The 19,894-nt window shown below is 38.8% G+C and overlaps 2 protein-coding genes across 2 annotated transcripts in view; one reads left to right on the top strand and one right to left on the bottom strand.

Moving 5' to 3' along the window:
* The window catches only part of LOC139709540 (dynein axonemal heavy chain 7-like), a gene marked incomplete at its 5' end in the record, with an annotated part of 75,583 nt that overhangs the window by 37,584 nt on the left and 18,105 nt on the right, over positions 1-19,894 (bottom strand). Inside the window, one exon of the mRNA XM_071621498.1 lies at positions 2,925-3,088. Within this exon, the coding sequence (XP_071477599.1) occupies positions 2,925-3,088 (164 nt within the window). The remainder of the gene's footprint in view (positions 1-2,924; positions 3,089-19,894) is intronic.
* LOC139709536 (G-protein coupled receptor moody-like) lies at positions 5,555-6,616 on the top strand. Its single transcript, XM_071621494.1, has one exon. It carries the CDS (start codon positions 5,555-5,557, stop codon positions 6,614-6,616), a length of 1,062 nt encoding a protein of 353 aa, XP_071477595.1.

Genomic DNA, 19,894 nt, shown 5'->3' on the forward strand with positions numbered 1-19,894 from the left:
AGAGACAAATTATGGCAATTAGCTTGACTAAAATTTGATGTGATATGCAAAATTAGTAGAGTAGTCAGATACCTAAATGTCTTAACTCTTCTTTCCACAGTTTTACTTTTACAAGAAAATTACACAATGTGTCACTATACTACGCGGTGTCCACCAAATGTCACAAAAAAGGACAACGCATAGCATCGTTTAATTTGTCTTTTAGGACCAGATCTTAAGTATCACGATGCTACAATGACACGTCACGATGCTACAGGACACCGTTACATATCGTTTTAATAACTTCATCAAAATTGAGTCTGAATGGCACAAAATTTCCAGGAAAATGTATGGTCTCAATACAAATGTAAAGCCTATAAACAATTGTATGTATAGCATACAATGTAATTAGTATTGAGTTATGCTGAAATGTCACACTTTGTGCCCCAACTTCACGGAATTACCCTAATACCATTGTGACGAACACGGCTTATTTTGGGCGCTGCAAACCCTTACATTTCATGTCTTTAAACATAACTCTATAAAATAAACTCACTGCTCACTGCAGAGTGTTAATAACATTCATTTGTCGATAATACTCGGCGTATCAACCAAAATTGAATTTCTCCTCTAATGTAACATTATAAAAAAAGAAAGACCAATAACGATGACATCAGGAGGAATATAACAGAAATGTCCATAGCCCATTTGTACCTTAGTACTGTTGTCCTTATCAACGTAGAAACGATTGGACGATTAAGAATTAGGAGTAAATCATGAATCAACATTTTCTCCTGTGTAACTGGCCGTGTAAGTTTTTGTTTGTTTGTTTTTTCTTCATCCAGCTCAAACACGTAACCATAGCTCCAACTGCTGTATCATACCGACCCCAATCCCTGCAGTTTCTCTTTTGTTCTGTTTTGTTTTTGTTTATGTTTTTTTTCTCATTCAATAATAATAATAATAATAATAATAATAATAATAATAATAATGATAATAATGATAATAATGATAATAATAATAATGATAATAATACCAACAACAACAACAATTCAAGACTGCGCAGTAGAAATAAACTCGGCGCAGCGAAACGTACTAGTAAGCCCAAGTGCGAACTCAAAATCAAGTTATTCCCAGTGTTTCATTCATTTCACCACTGGTTTAAGCGATACTGCAATGTATATCATAGGTGTATATACAGCTGGCCTGCTGGACTTGCGTCAAATCAAGCAACACTAGGGAGCGCGGACGTTCAAAGGGGAAAAAAACATGTTCTGAGCGTGCGCAACAGCGCGGGTCAAGTTGACGCACGCTCAGAACATGTTTTTCCCCCTCTGAACGTCCGCGCGTCTAAATAGCGGGGTGACGGTATCGTGGAAGGGACGAAAGTTGGGTGCGAACGGAACAGCGCTCGTCGGACGGTATCCAAGGAAACACCACAACAGATGGACACACGGCGGTATGGTGAAGTGCAGACGAAAAAAAGAGAGACAGAGAGAGAAAATGATAGACGAGGTGCACTCCACTTCCCTCTCTGGTTCTTTGTGACAAATGACCCTCTCAGGGTCTGAAGTTCGACAGTTATTATCTAAACCAATATGGCAAACTATCGAAATGCTTTACGTTTGCTTTGCAATATACTACGTCATAGAAAAGCGGGCAAATCGGATCTGGGAAGTGTTCATGATTTAGCATTGAGATTTGTTTACAGAAGTATATTATATAGATACTGATCGTCCTCTTTCACTTTGGCATTGCATCGTTATGCCCCTCTTCTCTAAACAGCAATGCTTGAACTAACGAAATTAGGAATTTACCAAGCAAAGTAAAATGTGCAAAGAGTTTGATTTAATATTGCCTGAAGAATGTTAAGATTAGTTCAGTTTGTTAAAAGAACATTTGTAATAGAATGTACGAGTGATTCCCTAAACATTGCATCACAAAACAAGGTAGTAGTTTAAAACCTTATCTCTTTTCCTTAGTACCCACGTATAAGCATCAATTTTTCAAAGTGCTTCACAAATTCAAAAGGCTGGCTATTTATCCTTTCAGTCACAGCCCGCTCACTGGAATTGTGGGCGAGTGGCGTGCGCTTCGTGTTGTGGAGTGGTCTCACTCGAGTCTTCGCAAGCGGATGTGCCATTTGGTTACTACGGCATTCATCATAGGGGGATTTGATTGATTGACAGCGCGCGATACAGTTGGCTGAGTAGCACAATTGCAAACTGATGATAAATTACCAGAACGCCTCCTTCATGAAAAGCAACAATCAAAACTGAAGGACCGGGATTGATTGTCATTCCCCCCCCCCCCCCCTTGTATCAGTATAAATCATGACTGTGCATTAATATAACATATTTGATGACATGATGCGTCAGAATTTTCAATCAATGATTCTACGAAAGCTGCTCCGCATTTATCAAAACTATAACATAAACGCAAACAAACAAACAAAAAACAGCAAAGAAACAGCTGAATATTTAAAATACTTATTTCGGAAGATCGGAGTTTGACGTAAATTGACATTTCACAGCCTTGATCTCAATGCATAATAACAAAGCATAAAAACAAATATCAATAATACAAAGATACATACAAACATACATACATACATACATACATACATACATTCACACAAAACAACACATGCACATAATAAAGGAGTGGAAGCAAGACTTGGCACAGTTTTTTTTTTCTTCTGACATTAATGTGGTATCATCAAGTCTGGTCATACTCAAACTCTTAGGACACCTAATAATACGTTTTATGACTTGTATAAATTTCTTTCAAATTGTTCAACAACAGTGAACAATATGAATTGACAAATGTATACTTTGTTGGTATATTTGTCGAACAGTTTGCTTGATGGAAATAAAACTAAAATTTAATTGTTTTTCTAAACACATCATAATGAGTCTTGGTGCGTCAATCATTAACAGGCTCACCTGATGATGATACCATTCTCCACCGAGAAGCTGTCGGTGGGAAGACCGGCGATGTTCCAGGCTCGTATCTGGACCTGGTCTCCCAGTGTGCTACTCAGGGAGAACTCCTTAGACGTTGGGATTCCCACCGTTTGCACCTCTTGGAACCAGTCCTTGATTTGGTCCTGATAGGAGTGTGAGAGAGACGGGGACAGAGAGATAATCATACGTAAAATATCAAGAACAATGCAATCACCAAGCCGTCGAAATGAACATAATAATAATGGCTACGCTCACACCAATAATAACGAAAATGTAATCATTCTGTAATCATTATCACTACGAGTATGAGAATAATAATTAATAGCAGGACTAGAAGTATTATAATCATCACTTCCATCGTGACTGACACACCGTACAGGATACACGGTATATTTCGCGGTGCGTTTATTTTTGCGAATTTCAGAAATACATGCTTTTCCTATTTAACACGAAGGTGTTGTATATCATTTCCAAGGTGGAACAACGCGAGATGTTAGAGGAATAATTCTTCTTTCTTATTAGGTCGGTGTTATACTTGATCGTGAATTCAACCACTCTCGAAAATGCTTTGCAATTTTGAATGAGTATGCGAAATATCACACCTGCGAAGTTTAGAATATATACAGTAGTAGAGACGATAAGTACTTCAATTCGCTGAGATATTTATCCAGATTGTAGGTTCGTCCCCTACTACTGAAAATTCAGTGTTTTGAAAACAGCAAAACTACTGCAAGAGTTTAAATTCGCGCGAAAGTATCTACGTATGTGATGACAGCGTTACGGAAGATAGTGAGATGGAATTCGCTTGAATGAAACTATCGCACAGAGACAGTAAACCGACATCGGTAACCACGGGCAACCATTCAAAAAAAAAAAGAAAAAGGAGATTTTGTCGTATAAACTGCGTGAGAATGTTTTCTTGGGATGAACGGGGATGGGGGATTTCGGCATATCTTGTTAAATTGATTTGTAGGACATCATTCAATTTGTGATTCCAGAACTGCGTATGCTGTGCCTATAAGATGTATCATGTTTCAATCGGTAAACGAGTGTGATTTGACTCCATAATGACGTAATAGTCAAAAGGGCGGATGAGCAGGAACATAAAATATCAAGCGTTACGTGCAGGCGGGAAAAATTGGTCGGCTGTCGATCGGAATTACGTTGTCGCAGCGCTCGCTGTTAAGACTTTTGATGGTTTTGTTTTTCTATTTCATTTTTGATTATGCATTCAGCAAACCAATCGGATTGCTCCCAAATCGTTGTGAATGAGGTTGGGAGAGCCCACAATCGCACGCTACAGGGGAAGTGCACGCGCGCATTTCACAGCAAAGGGAGGTATCACGCAGCACTGAGTCCTATTCTTTTAAGTGTTATGTTAGTTTTGTTGGGCTCGCGTCATAACGCACACATCCGTGATACCTCACAGCAATAACACTGCTGTCTCCGAACTCGAATCGATGAGGTGGGAGGAAATGAACGGCGCACTTGAGCTGAATTTAATCACGACCCTTTCATTCGGTGGAGAAGAGTTTGTGAAGCTCAGCAGATAACATGTGAGAGTCGTATGAAGTCTCGCAATTAACTTTGTTCTGGCTATATCGTGGATGTGCATGGGTGGCGTCACAACAGAATGTTGTTGTTTTTTTACCTGTTTTTAATGTGTACCAACCGGTGACTGTTCACAAGACGATCGCGACGGTGAATTTCATGACTTCCATAAATTCCATGCGAGCCAAGAAGAGTGAACATCGTTGTCCTGATCAGTGAACAATTCTAACATCGCCTCAACACGGCAATCGCGACTACTGTGGCGGGGACTTGCACATACAGGACGTACTGGTGATGGATTTATCATGAAAGCAAACATCACTGTATTACCGTGCATTCCTCGGCATTCCCGTGTATTCCCGTTCAATCGTTGCATTGAAAGCCTCTACACTTCTGTAGTTGAATAAAAGCCGTCGATACAGCGTTGTCAACTGGTTCATTCCAGGCATCAACCGGGACTAAGTAATATCAAGTAAGAATATCGCGTGACCACCTTCAAAGGCCAGGGTCCAGGAGGCGCTATAACAGCTCGTGGGGGGAAAAATCGCGAGAAAACCAAGATACCAGCCCATCCACCCATCCCCTTTACCATCATTATACACATTTTGTAAATAACACGAAATCGTGCTCGGAGGAACATTAGGGAAATGTTACGACACTCTAAAGCACCGCGCTCTTAGAAATCAGAAGGCGTGACGTCGGAGGGATGTTCCTTGACAGAGATAAAACCATAAGATGCACGACTTTGTACCCTGCGATGGTATGATGCTGGGGCGTCAATGTGATAACTGACAACATCTCAAGTGGAAAGCCTCAAGTGTTTTAATGTCACGACATCCAACGTTGAAAATCCGACTCATCTCACATTAATTCAATACTGCATCAAACCAGCACACGAGCCACGCCGCACATTATTTGAAGGGCAACGAAATATTCACGCTTGGCTTGACTTCATAAGCAAATTGACACAACACCGGTGCAAAAGTTGATTCTGATCTCGTTTCATCGATGACGACAAATAAACGCAGAGGATGCCTACGTTACCAAGCACTATCGGGATGACGGCGGGGAACGCCACCTCTACAACCACGGCGTATGAGTTTGTCCCGCACGCTGGCATAATCCTTGAATCAGCGTTTCTCGCGCTCGTATCGGTGCTGGGCACATTCGGAAACATCTTGGTCATACTTGCCGTGTGCAAGTCCCCGTCACTGAGGACGCGAAGCAATGCGTTCATCGTGCTGCTGGCCACAACGGACCTCATCACCACGGGGACTCTCACACCCTTCTTCATCCTCACATTGCTACGAGGGAGGTGGCCCTACGCGGAAATCTACTGTAAGGTCATTGGCTACATGGCACTGATTTGTTTAGCCCTTTCTGTCCTGATGCTGTGCGTGATAGCGATCACAAGGTACATAGCTGTCACAAGACCCAGGCACCAGTTTCTAAAGCAATGTAACCACTGGGTTTTGCTGTGCACATTCAGTTTTCTGGCTTGCGCAGCAATTTTCATAGTAATCATGCCGGAAGTAGTTAACTTTGGGGAAGTTGGATACAATGCCGACTTGGGCCACTGCTCCATGGTGTGTGAGGGAAAGGACTGGTGGTTCTGTGCCGTGTTATTTTTGTCGGGCGTCATTACAACAATGGCAATCTTGCCAATGTATTACGCTCTCACTCTCTGGGTGGTGCGGAAGAGCCGAATGACCGTTGCTGCAATCAACCGCAACGAACGAATGTCCACTAATGCCAACTCCAATGCTCTGAACAACATTAATCGAATACCAAAACTGAGCCGAGAGGAAATACGTCTGACAAAGAAATTAATGATGTTGTTCCTGATATTTTTCATATGTTGGTTCCCATACTCTATTGTCATCCTGGGCGACCGGCACGGTATCATGCCGACGCCCTTGCACCGCTTCACGAACCTCTTCATGTGGCTGAACTCCTGCCTAAACCCCTACCTCTACGCCTGGATGATGCGGTCGTTCCGGAAGGCGTACAAGGATGTCACGAAGTTTGAGAAGTGGCGCAAGTATCTCCCTTGCCCGAAAATCCGCGATGAGAGTGATCCCGCGACGTCGGTTGTCATGACACGAGGAGGGGCTTTGTAACACAGTGGGGGAGGATCTAACCCATCTGGTGAGCCACAAGTGCCCTAAAACGACCATAGCTTTCGCATCATTGTATCATGGTGCATGGAACGACAGGATATAAGCAATTTGTAACTCAGTAGAGCACGCATAAAAATATGGGACCGTAAGACTTAACACCACTGAGTGAATTGATTTGCTGACTTCGATGCTCCCGTAGTCTTTCATATTAGACCGATGTCTTTCACGCCAAATGTAAGTCCAAAGCGGAAGGACTGTTAGTCCTTTGATTGAATTGTACCGGCAAACAGGTCGGCGCATCAAAGTGAAATATGTACATGGATACTATTCAGTTATTATGGAACTGCAGTAATTGCTAACTTAACCTTAACAGGAATACATTTTGTCTGTACTGATTTACTTAATAAGCTTTTCACACAAAGATGGCGGCTCTATGATTGGGGGGGGGGAGGGGGTGAGTCTTGGTAAGAATAAATGTTGCAAAGACGAAGAGGAAGGTGTTTGGTTTCAAATGATAACAATCAATATTATTCACCTATGTCTGTATTCATTTCCACTAGATGCACTTCACTGACGGATGTCAAAGCAAAATAGTTGGTTACGCCTTTGTCATAATCTTTATTGTTCGCTTATCGATCACAATGTAAAAAAAAAATAATAATAAACAAACCTTGTCATTCCACCGGTCAAATTATGTTGACGTTTATCATCTCTATAACGCTCTCACTACTAACGACTTGGAAGTAGAATATATTATAGAATTGGTTCAAATACTGCAATTATCACGACAAAAAAAAATATATAGTTACACTATCAATAATTCACAGATATTTCCTTTGATAGCTTCGGATTTCACAAAACGGTTTACCTTTAAAACCAACGTTCATCCTTGAAGTACAGGAGCAGGCGCGTTGGAGGCGGGGTTGGGTTTAACAAGGGTCGGCTTTTGAATTAATTGCACTTCATTTTTCCCCTTTTCCTCTTTATAGGCACGCGAACTTGACAGATCATTAGGGTAACCTTAATGACCATTTACGAGTTAATATTTCAAGTTCTAAAGAGCACTTTGATGTCGGCAAGCAATGCGGACAATTAACGACGAGTGGTGTTTGCACAGGAACAGGTGTATTTTCCTTGGAACTTTCTCACAGAGGGGTACTAGCGATTTCAAGCAGCCGAAGCCTGCATTATGAAGCTCTAACAATAGAGGGAGCTGAGGGGAAAAAAAGGAAGAAAAAGAGAATAATTCTTCCTTGACCAGGGGAGTTCTATACGGATAACTGGAAATCCTTTAGATTTCATTCACCATTTCGCTTGGTAAAGCAGATGTTAGAAGCTGTCAGTGGCATATAAAACGGATAAATGACTAAAGAATGTGGTAATAATGAAAAAAAAAAATCTGCGATCTTGTAAGACACAAAAGTGTATTTGTGTGACCGCAAGCACTAATGCCAGCAAAGCATGAACAATGCATGGGACGAGTGCCTTTATTTTGTGTGTCGTGTCGTGAAACAGTACAGCAAAAATGTAAAAGTCTGCTTTCTGCTTCAAAGAAATTGATCATTTAGATACCAAACCGTAGAAGAGGATATGAATTCAAACCCGACACAATATTAGGTCTATTGTCACCTTTGTACGCCATTTGCATTTAATTGTGTTCGCTCTTTTCGGTTTCATGAGAATTATGCAAAATGTATAGATATTCAAAAGCTTGTTTAATTTTACGACTTTCAGTATTACTGTCCGTCCCGTTCTCCATTATCTCCATTATAAAGTAGCAGTGAACGCGGCGCAAAGTTTCACTGTGATCACCAGTATATTTACCGAAACAATGCATGTCGGTAAGACCTATTCGCTCGTAAAATGTCATCCCCATGTTCCAATGCGCTTTGAACCGCAAACACATTCCGACTTTATTACGTTCACTTCAGTAAAAACTACTTGGTATGGTAGAGTACAACAAAAGCCGGAGATTAATCAAACTCGGATAATCTGATAAAGAAACAAGGAAAAGTAGAAATTACGCGGTGCGTAACATATATCCCCGCCGGAAGTAGCATTTTGTAACAAAATGTGCAATATAGGTAAAAAATCAAGGTCAAAGGTCAAAGAAGTCAAAGGTCAAAATTCTGTGTAGAAGTTTTGAAGCCCTCACCTACACACTAAGAAAAAAAGGTTCAATGAGGGAGCAAGAAGGGTTCGAAGTCGCGAAAGTGGGTGCAAACTACACGATTTGAGAAAATGGTGGAACTTTGCTTCTTATATGGTTCATTTTGGGTTCGATCTTGCCACGGTCATTGACGGTGCAATATTACGCCCCAAACTAGTCTCAAAACAAAGGCCATCCTATGGTGTTGCTCGGTACTAAAATGCAATATTACATATCCTTGTGCTGATATTATGAACATATATTTTTTGATATCAGGAAACTTAAATTTCTTTCATATTCTTTAATCATTCATCGAGAGTATATTTTCAAATTAAGTTGACTCCATGATGAAAGGGGTCTACTAAAAAAACAAAAGTAGAATACCTGATTGCTTGTCTGGTATTGACCAATCACATTGTACACATAACCTAGGAGGTTTAACAGATGAAGTTCCAACTGGATGTAATTATTCAAATAGTCGTCAGATTTCTATTGCTGTACAAAACAATTCCACAGGTGCATTTGTGCCTTCGCTGATCGGGATTCGATGCCGCCGTCTCACTGAGCAATCTGGAGATTCATTTTGGACGTTTACATAATTTTGGCTATATTTTGCTTCAAATGAAATCCTATACTTTAAGATAAAAGCATATAAAACAAAAGTCAATTCTGAACAGAAATATTATTGTGCAAAAGTGTTAATCAGAGCTGTTTCATGTGAAAGTGTTTAAACTGTACCCTGGATAGCCGGTTTATTTTATCACTTTTCCTCATGATTCTGACAAAGCAAACTGATATGAATCTTCAAATAGAATTCTCTATCAATAGAAACATCAGATTATTGCCCAGGCATGCCTATTAGAATAATGTTCGTTTTATTTCATTTTTTTTTTTTAGCAATTTCTATTCGTGTATCCCCGTGTCTTTAACATTCACCTAACCTATCTATTATTGGTTTGGATGTCGAAACGTAATTACCATTACAAAGACATATCTTCCTGTTTGTGGTTCATTCTTGCTAAGGTGCAATATTGAGCCCATAACAAGTCTCAAAGAAAGACCCATATGGTGTTGATCGACACTTGAATACAATATTGCATACCGTCGTGGTGCTACTATGTACATGTTTATTTAAAGACATCATAAAACTTGATGTTCTCCCATAATTTCATAATCATTCATCGGAGCATTTTTAAATGAAGTTGAGTCTTTGGTGAAAGGGTCTGCGAACAAGCTAACGAAGAATACTTGACTGCTCGTCTGGTATTGACCAATGGAAATGGAATATGTCACAACATTCCCTGCATGCTTACTGTGTGATGATGGAATCAAACCCTACTACACGCTAAAGATTTTCGTTGCGACTCGATCTCGGGACAGAAAAAAAGTCAATATTTTTTCAAGGCCCTCAAATCTGAAATTCCATCCACTCTGATGTGAAATGTAAGAAAACGGTACAAAGTTTTAAGGAAGCTTTCAAACGTATTTTACTTGAAAGGTTTTCTGGAAGTTACCAATATCATTTTACGAATTTATAAGAGACTAGCAAGATAGGGTGTGTTTGTGAAAATGACATCTTGTGTATTGCTAATATGCGCTGGTCCATGTTTTTGTCTGTGTATGCATGTGTGTGTATGTGTGAGTGTGTGTGTGTTTGTGTGTCTGTGTGTGCCGATGTTTTTCTCTGTATATACAATGTATTTACTTTTCCGGGATTAGTTTTAAATAAGGCCAATTGCCTTCTCACTCACCCCTTCACTTGATATCTTTTGCTGTTTGTTTGCTTTGTGTGTTTGTTTGTCACATTGTCATTTTATTCATACCATTGTCACATTTTATATATGCATATCTTTTTAAGTGAACGTAAAGGAAATGATAAACTAAAATCATTTAGAGAGCAAACTCGCGGATATATAAGGGTGCAAACTACACGATTTATTTGTAAGGGTTGATTTTTTCCCCCTTTTTTTTTCATGGATTCATGCACGGTAAAGCCTAAGGGTAAAATGCATGCACATGAAAAATGTAAGCACATGTTTCCGTGTCCTTGCAAACACCACATTTTAGAATGAATAAAGACTAGCTGTGATAGTGGAATTTCTCATGAATAAATAATAAAGCATTAAAACCCTGGCTATTGTTCAACACCATTGTCAGGGTGTTAACCACATACTCCCATACACACCCATTGACCCCTGTGCAAAGTGAAAATTTTGTACAGAGGGTTGGAAATAGAGCAAAATCTGTAACCTAACTGTGAAATTGATCATGGATTTCATGAAACTGATTTGTGTTTTAAACCACCTCCAACGAAATTGTACACTATACAACTATCTCCCATATCAATGATAGTGTTATCTGATATATAGTTACTGAATTATTAAGAATCAAAAGTGGATTTTTTTTAAACGCCTATTAATCCATAGAATACATTCGATGCAAAATAATGACATGGATGTTTCCTAGAGTGTCAATTCACGGACCCAGTAGTTTGGTCACCTGGTGTGGGCATGTTCATTCTTTTCTTGAACATGATTTATGAATTCAATGAATTGTTGAGTCGTGCGAACTAATTAAGTTGACTCCCAGATGGCTCATTGTACAGCTCGTTCATGCGTGTTTGAGCTGAGCATCTAGCGCAAATTCCATTTCCATAGCAGATCAGCTCTTCTGAGGCTTTTCGTAGCGGCTTACTGCAACTCTGACTTCAAAATTATTTTGTCCACTTCATAATATCAAGACCCCGCAGATTCCTACCACGTGGAAAATGGTGAGTTAAAACATCATCGTAAAGCATGATTTGAAATATCCACAATGTTCTCGACCAAGGCCTTACTCTCGATATTACCCTTCATCAAATTTCTTGTATCTGTTATGTTTTTGGTTGTATAGCCATGTCTTATAATGTAGGTTTGCAGGCAGTAATATTAAAATGTTCATTTTGAAGTTCTGTTAAAACTGGCTAGTTTTATGCGTGCTGTTTTATGTTCTATTTTGTTTTGTTTCGTAACCATTCTGTGGAATTAGAGCAGCTTTAGCGATAAAATGTCTTGCTAAAGACGTCATGGCATTCCGATTTCAAATTTCAGATTCATTTATTGTTCATTTAGGAAATTCTTTTTGTTGGTACATGGGCGTGCACATAGGAATATCTACATACATGCATAAACTCACATATGTTCATGTACATGTACACATTATAAATGTTACAATTTTCACTACATACACAAAAAGCATAATTTATACTCACAATACAGTGAACACATACATAATCACAAATTTCAAGTAATTCTTTATATTTACCGATCAACAACAAAACAAAATAGTTAAGAAAACGTGGAATCGGATATTCCTATAGGAAGTGTATCCTTAACATAACCTTTACGCCACCTCCCCCCCCCCCCACACACACACACACAAACACACATCCCCAAGGATAATACATCGCGTCGTGCCATACCACATTTGATTAATAACGAATAAAAGGAACGGAACTGAAGTTGATGAATAATTGTTGATAAACTTATGGATAAATAGACTAGTGTACTAACTAAACTTATAATGGCAAACATTGCACGCTCATTTTTATGCTGGGATAATTCTCTGTAGTCAGGTAGTGTTAGGTGTGGACTTGGGTACACCCTGTATGCAGCAAGGCAGTGCATAAGAATTGAACTATACATTAAGCTGCCATGGAGAGAGTTATGTAGTCACATTTACATAAGTTAGCTCTTCTGCAAAATTATTACACACGCATGAACAGTGGCCTTGAACTCATGACACTTGATTTTCCTTTTCAGGTATTCAAGCAAGATACAATAATTTGCGCGCATTCTCCTGATCACGTAAACTGATATGCAATTCTGAAGGACAGAGTGATTCCTCAACAGAATATGTAAGTTTCATTAATGGATTAATCCGTAATACATGTGCACTTGTATATGTATTTTCAGGTTATTGATTCATCTAGATTTTCAGCATGTGATATCCGTGAAGTATATTATATTAAAGCGTATTATTACACATGAACGCAGTTTTATCAGTTACTATAACGTAGCCACGGTTCAGTGGGTTGCGGAAAATTTGATAAGACTATAGTGCAATTTTTGATACCATCTATAATCGAGAGATATGTTACTCAAGTGGACCATTGCGATCATTCATTCTTGCCTTTTCCGTTCTACGTCTTCTCAGTTTTTTTGGACTTTTTCCTGAAAACTCCATGATGGATTGTAACTCATACAGGCAGCATCTCTACCCCGCAAGAATCTTCATTTTTTTTTCATTTTTTATTTATTTATTTATTTATATATTATTTATTTTATTTTATTTTATTTATTATTATTATTATTTATTTATTTATTATTTTTTTTTTTGGGGGGGGTAATCTTCTTTTCTGTAACCAGTATTATCAAAGTAAATCAAATCAATGTTATGAATAAGTAGAGGGGGCTATATTTTCACTTTTGTGTGTGTGTGGTAGCAGGATTAGAGGTGTCTACCATAATGGGCATCATTACACCCATTGCCATGGCCAGCACCCGGACCATCGTCTGTGGCAAGCTCAGCAACGGCTGAATGGCTGAGGTTTATAAGTCTTACTCCTTTCGGTTCCTAACTGTGTAAAATATACAGCAAACTGATGTTAAATTGGCATGTAATTAATTTTGATGTTGTCTTACTTTGTTATTTTATGTTATGTAGACTTTGAGTTGGTCAGGAAAAATGTGGGAATATTATGAATATGCCCTATGTCATAAATGTATGCAGGCCTACATAAAAGGTGTGTATTTTCATCTCAGTCCAAATTCGCCACATTTTTCTTTTCAACATGACTTTACTCAGGCTATTCCACATTTATTTTTTTTTCAGCTCTACTTAGTGATGTCGGCATGCTGTCTCCTAATTCCCCGTCTGCCTGGAGAGGACATGCTGTATGTCTGTGACAAAGTAAGTGCTGCACTTTTATTTTTTTATGGGAGACGGGAATTCCATCTGCTTTGTGACTAGAAATATAAGAGGAATATTTCTTTGCAACATTATCATGTTTTACTTATATGACAAAGAGCTGAAATAAATCTATCCGACCGGATTTGTTTAGAAACCAATATCAAAGCTTAAAGGGATGGTATAGTATTGGTGGAGGTGAGGATTTGGGCTTCTAACTTTTTGTGATATACCAAGAACCTACTTATGAAATGATAGAGAGTATGCCATTCTAAGAGGAATTCTAAAGATTATTTGATGAAAATTGGTTTTGAAATGGATGAGCCATCCAAAAACAAAATAAAACGCAGCGATCGTGATAAAAAGTGAGTCCTATATTATATTTTTATTGCTCTGTTTTGGATATCGCAGCTATTTCAAAACCATTTCTCATTATTTCAGCAAAAGACGTTAGAAACCTGAAGTAAATCTATGCAATCAATTTAATTTTCCATTTTCTGGTCAATGGTCATAGTTGCAACCTGTTAGTTTATGTAAGCAACAAAACCGCCTATAGTGTAAACGACCTATTTCCTTCGAAATCTTATTCAGTCATTATTTATTCATGCCAAAATCTCTTTCAGAACCTGGCAGGACTAAATCCCACAATCTTCACTGTGAATGCTGCGCACTATTTGGCTGGATGGTTGTGAAATCTGCCCAAATTCCTGTATACAATCGTGTCTTCCTTCGCTACAATGTTTCCGGCCTTCTGTGCTCTGTGGCTTTCAGTATCCCAGACAAGGCAGAAACACCCGATGCATACTTCAGCAGTACATTGCAAGCCTTGATCTGAACAGGCAACTATCACGAAGAAAAACCTACGGCATTTCATTAACAATATTGTTCAATAATTGTCTTGATATAGTTTACCAGCCTAAAGTTTTCATGGTGTATACTTTTACAAGGAATTGTCACCAGAGAAATGATGTTGTTCAGCTTGTCCCTCCGTTCGTACATCAGTCTGTTATCGATTATGGCAACGTTGTATCACGAAGGGAAATGAAACGAAAAGTACAAGTGGACAAGTTAATGCAGGGAGATTACTTTAGCAGTTGAACACATCGTCACAAATTGAGGAATATCGGAAAATCCGTTGAAGAGCTATATATACACATATATTTAGAGTTTCAGTGCCGCCATTACGAGATGAGAAAGCTACATCTTTTACGTCAACCATGGAAAATTATATAAAGAAATGTAAAGAAAATAGGCATAGTTTCACGTTTCTAGCATTACAAAAGGAGCACTTGATTTACTTCTTCCAGAAGGGGGTGGGGGTAATACTACCCTTAACATTATGGCAACGACAAATAAGTGGAGGCAATTTGTACTTTTCATTTAGAATCAGATTTTATGGAATTCCCTTGATATTTTCTTCATATACGTTTCCATACATGAAAGTGACACTGAAACTTTAAAAAATGCATAACTTCCGCTGGATCATACGATTTTCCATGTTCACTTATGTGTTCTTATGATATTGCTCCAATCCACGGGTACATTTGGGTTTCATTCCCCTTTAAGTACTGTTTGAGGTATCCAAATGAAACTTTGCATATGTATGTACGGTTGGATGAAGTTACTTCTACCACCTTGTGGGTGCCAGCGTTCAAGGTCAAATATTGTAGGTCATTGTCAAATTCTACAATGTCATTTCGTGCTCTTTCTTTGTATCTCACCTTGTAAGCACTGTCGACATAGTATTGTGGTGTTCTTTTAATAACTTTCCACACTTTTGAGCTATATGACCACCAAATTCACTCCCCAGAACATCTAAAGATGGCTGTCAAGTGTTGATATTGGTGAAGTCCGACTCCGTCAACAGTCAAAAAGTCAATGAGCTTACATTTGAAAATCAGTGTAATCACAAATTCGATATGGGGGCAAGACATCACTTTGCTTTTACCTTGTTAGATGGTGAATATTTGTGAAGCTTCCGTTTCTAATTCATGCAGCATCAGCATACCTTATGTCGGAGAATAGTGGTAAAGAAGATTAGATACTTTGGCAACAGCGTGTAAAATTCGCAAAATTTTATTTTGTGCCTTATTTGCTGAACAAACGTCGTAGGAGGACTACAACCTGCCTGGCAGTATGGCGGAACAATTACTCTATTATTAGCGTCATAGAATAAATGACAAACAGTAGTTCTGAAGCATGCTATTCATTAGATACTTTTGCAATTACTCCATGTATACTTTTAATCGAACTAGGTATATAATCATCAATGTCTTGTACTTGAATAACGACAGAATGATTTCGGTGAGGAAAGTTTTCTGTCACGTCATTTAGGAATAAGGGAACGTGTCAATATTATGCTATTTGTTCCATAGTTATTTCTGAAGTGGTTAAATGTATTTTCCTTTAAAAAAATCATTTTATATATACCTACGTTGCATCCAGATGCCTATTCGTTGAAAAACATGGGCAATGTATTCAAAGGACAAAGATCATACACTAATGGGCCTAGGGTATACAACATTTCACTCGTTGTTGTTGTTTTGCTTTGTTTTGTTTTGTGTTTGGTTTTTTTTTTTTTTTTTGGGGGGGGGGGGACACGGTTCAAAGTGTCCTGAAACCTTGTATAATACATGCATTTAGTCATGTATGATGCCAAACTGTTCCCGCTCATACAAATGCAGCCGTTTCAAGGAAATAACATAAGATTATTCTTATACTCCATGATGTGGTAATGCTTAAGTGGTTCATAAGAGTCCAGTGAAACTGTGCACAGAACAAAATGTGGATTTGACAATGGTATACGATATCCGCAATTTACTCTTTGACGGGGTCTATCATCCGATTAATATGTATAAGCACGGTAGTCCCCTATTCGGAAACTACAAGTTAGATAAGCTGCAATCATTTTGCACGCGACCATGGCGTTATAGCCAAAGGTGATCTGCAAATCCCTGTGTGCCTACAGAGGATTGGAAAACGTAACAACTTTCTATGTATAGAACAACGAAACAGAAACTGGTGCATGTATTATTCTCAGTCACTTTGTTAGTCATTATGATGATTTGCTCATTGCAGTTCCGGAATCTCAGCTCGAGGGACTCGAATTGATCACCCAAAACAAAATCTGAATACATAACCATGATAACTTCGATTCTACCTAGTCTCCATTGGTAGCCCATAAGGGCTGGTATCAAGTTCGATTTTCATATTATAATTATACCTTGTATTTAGATGTTTTCATCGAAATGCCCGTATACCTGAATATGGTATGCGTATGTCAGTTAAGTATCTAAACCATAATAAATTGTAGTCGTAATCTAAGTGCCAAGAATCTCATGATTTGAATAAGTGTGAACACCAAGACATGTCGTGATAAGGACTTTAAGACAATTGGCATCGTCATTATAAAACAAACTCCTAACTGTAAGACATGTTTTAAATTTTAGATAAATTCATGTCTATGCTGGAAACATATCTTTTTGATGATTCATGATGACGTCACTGTTACATTAATATTGTACGCATGGAAATATGTAGGCCTATTCGTTTAAATGCATACAAACCACTTGTTAAATCCTCTTACATTTTTTTTTTTTTAGATATGGTGCATACTTTAGAAATGTACGTAGCATGCTTTTGTTTTTTGAGGCTTTGTGTACTGGCAAAAAGCATATCTTATTCTTATAGATTATGTGAATAAGTACGTATTCAAGTACGTTTTGAATAAAACGTATCCAGACAAATGTATATCATATTTTTACCTCTTCCTTCATGCAGATGTATGCTCTTGCCTAGAGGGTTTGTTTGATAGATAGTGATAGTGCTCACCTCATTGGAAAGGCAATTGGGTAAATATTTGGTTTTAGTATGTCATTCAAACACAACTATAAGTTAACTTCTACATTAACATTTCAAAACTCACATATTCCACGCACACATTTCATGATTCACAGGATCCAAATCACACCAATCTTATTCACTTTGCAGAGTGCAACAACAGCATAAGTTTGATATACTGAGCAAACAGGCTTGCATTAGTTCGCACTATTCAAGGTTTAAAGTAGTTAAGTAACCAAATTGTACCTTGTTATGTGATGCTAAGTATATTTACCTTATAGGTATAATGTTGCAAATATGTGGTGCTTATTTCATCCATAACTGCTGCAAAATTGCTTCTTTAAAGGAGCCAATCAGTGTCACTGCCTGTTCCTCTAGAGACGCAATATTGCCCAGTAATCTCAAGGTTCACTTGAGGTTATACTGGGCAACATTGCGCCTCTAAAGGCGTAGACAGTGACACTGACTGGCTCCTTTAAAGAATCAATTTTGCTGCAGCCATGGATCAAATAAGCACCACATAGGTGCAACATTATACCTATATATATGGCACAAAATCGCACCCTCAAAAGAGGCTACAATCTTGGAACTTAGGGTGCTTCTTTGCACCCTCACGAAAGGTGTAAAGTTGCACCAAAAGTAGAGGCAAGAGAGGGTGCAAAATTGCGCCGAAAATTAAAGGGAGAAAGATCGCACCCTCAAGAAAGGTGCATCTCAGCACCAATTAGTGTGGGTGGAAAGATGCACCCTCAAGAATAGGGTGCAACTTAGCACCACTTAGTGTGGGTGGAAGTATGCACCCAAGGGAACCACTTCGCACCCTCAATAAAGGGTGCAATGTTGCACCTTCTTTGGCGGTGCAAAGGTGCACCCACAGGTTGCAAAGTTATACCCTTGCGCAAGGTACCACTTTTGCACCCATTTCTCGAGGGTGCAAGATAACACCCATAGGGAGCCACCAGTGTGACATCACTTTGCACCCTTAAAAGGTGCAAGAATGAATCATTTTTTCTTAGTGTGTAGTGCCATCACATAAAGCAAATGGAATCGAAATTGGGTTAGAAATGGCGAAGGAGTAGCATTTTGTAGCCAATGTACAATATAGGTCAAAAATCAAGGTCAAAGGTCAAAGAAGACAAAGGTCAAAATTCTGTGTTGAAGTTTTGAAGCCCTCACCTAGTGCTATCACATAAAGCAAACGGAATCGAAATCAGGTTAGAAATGGCGAAGGAGTAGCATTCTGTAGCAAAATGCACAATATAGGTCAAAAATCAAGGTCAAAGGTCAAAGAAGTCAAAGGTCAAAATTCTGTGTAGAAGTTTTGAAGCCCTCAACTAGTGCCATCATATAAAGCAAACGGAATCGAAATCGGGTTAAAAATGGCGAAGGAGTAGCATTTCGTAGCAAAATGTACAATATAGGTCAAAAATCAAGGTCAAAGGTCAAAGAAGTCAAAGGTCAAAATTCTGTGTAGAAGTTTTGAAGCCCTCACCTAGTGCCATCACATAAAGCAAACGGAATCGAAATCGGGTTAGAAATGGCGAAGGAGTAGCATTTTGTAGCAAAATGTACAATATAGGTCAAAAAATCAAGGTCAAAGGTCAAAGAAGTCAAAGGTCAAAATTCTGTGTAGAAGTTTTGAAGCCCTCACCTAGTGCCATCACATAAAGCAAACGGAATCGAAATCGGGTTAGAAATGGCGAAGGAGTAGCATTTTGTAGCAAAATGTACAATACAGGTCAAAAATCAAGGTCAAAGGTCAAAGAAGTCAAAGGTCAAAATTCTGTGTAGAAGTTTTGAAGCCCTCACCTAGTGCCATCACATAAAGCAAACGGAATCGAAATCGGGTTAGAAATGGCGAAGGAGTAGCATTTTGTAGCAAAATGTACAATATAGGTCAAAGGTCAAGGTCAAAGGTCACGACTGAAATTCTGTGTAGAAGTTTCAAAGCTCCCATGTAGTGCTATCATATAAAGCAAACAGAATCAAAATTGGCTCATAAATGACAGAGAAGTAGCAAATTGAAGATTTTGATCACACACGGACGCACACACGGACACACGGACGGACGGACGGACGGACGGACGGACGGACGGACACACGGACGGACACACGGACACACACACGTACGGAGCCCGTTTCATAGTCCCCTGCTCGAACTCGTTCGGCGGGGACAATTAATTGGCTTTCGAATATCGCAAATTTATCATACGACTCATACGACTCATACGCAGGTGATATAAGCTGATGACGTCATGGTGTCTCGAGTCTCATTGTCACCTGCACAGTAAAACTCATCGGCTCCTTTGCCATAAATCAAAAGCCAATATTCATAATAACAT

The sequence above is a fragment of the Diadema antillarum genome, unplaced genomic scaffold (assembly GCF_040938485.1).
Source record: "Diadema antillarum isolate AM-2024a unplaced genomic scaffold, OU_Dant_1.0 seq00001446_RagTag, whole genome shotgun sequence".
Taxonomy (NCBI): domain Eukaryota; kingdom Metazoa; phylum Echinodermata; class Echinoidea; order Diadematoida; family Diadematidae; genus Diadema; species Diadema antillarum.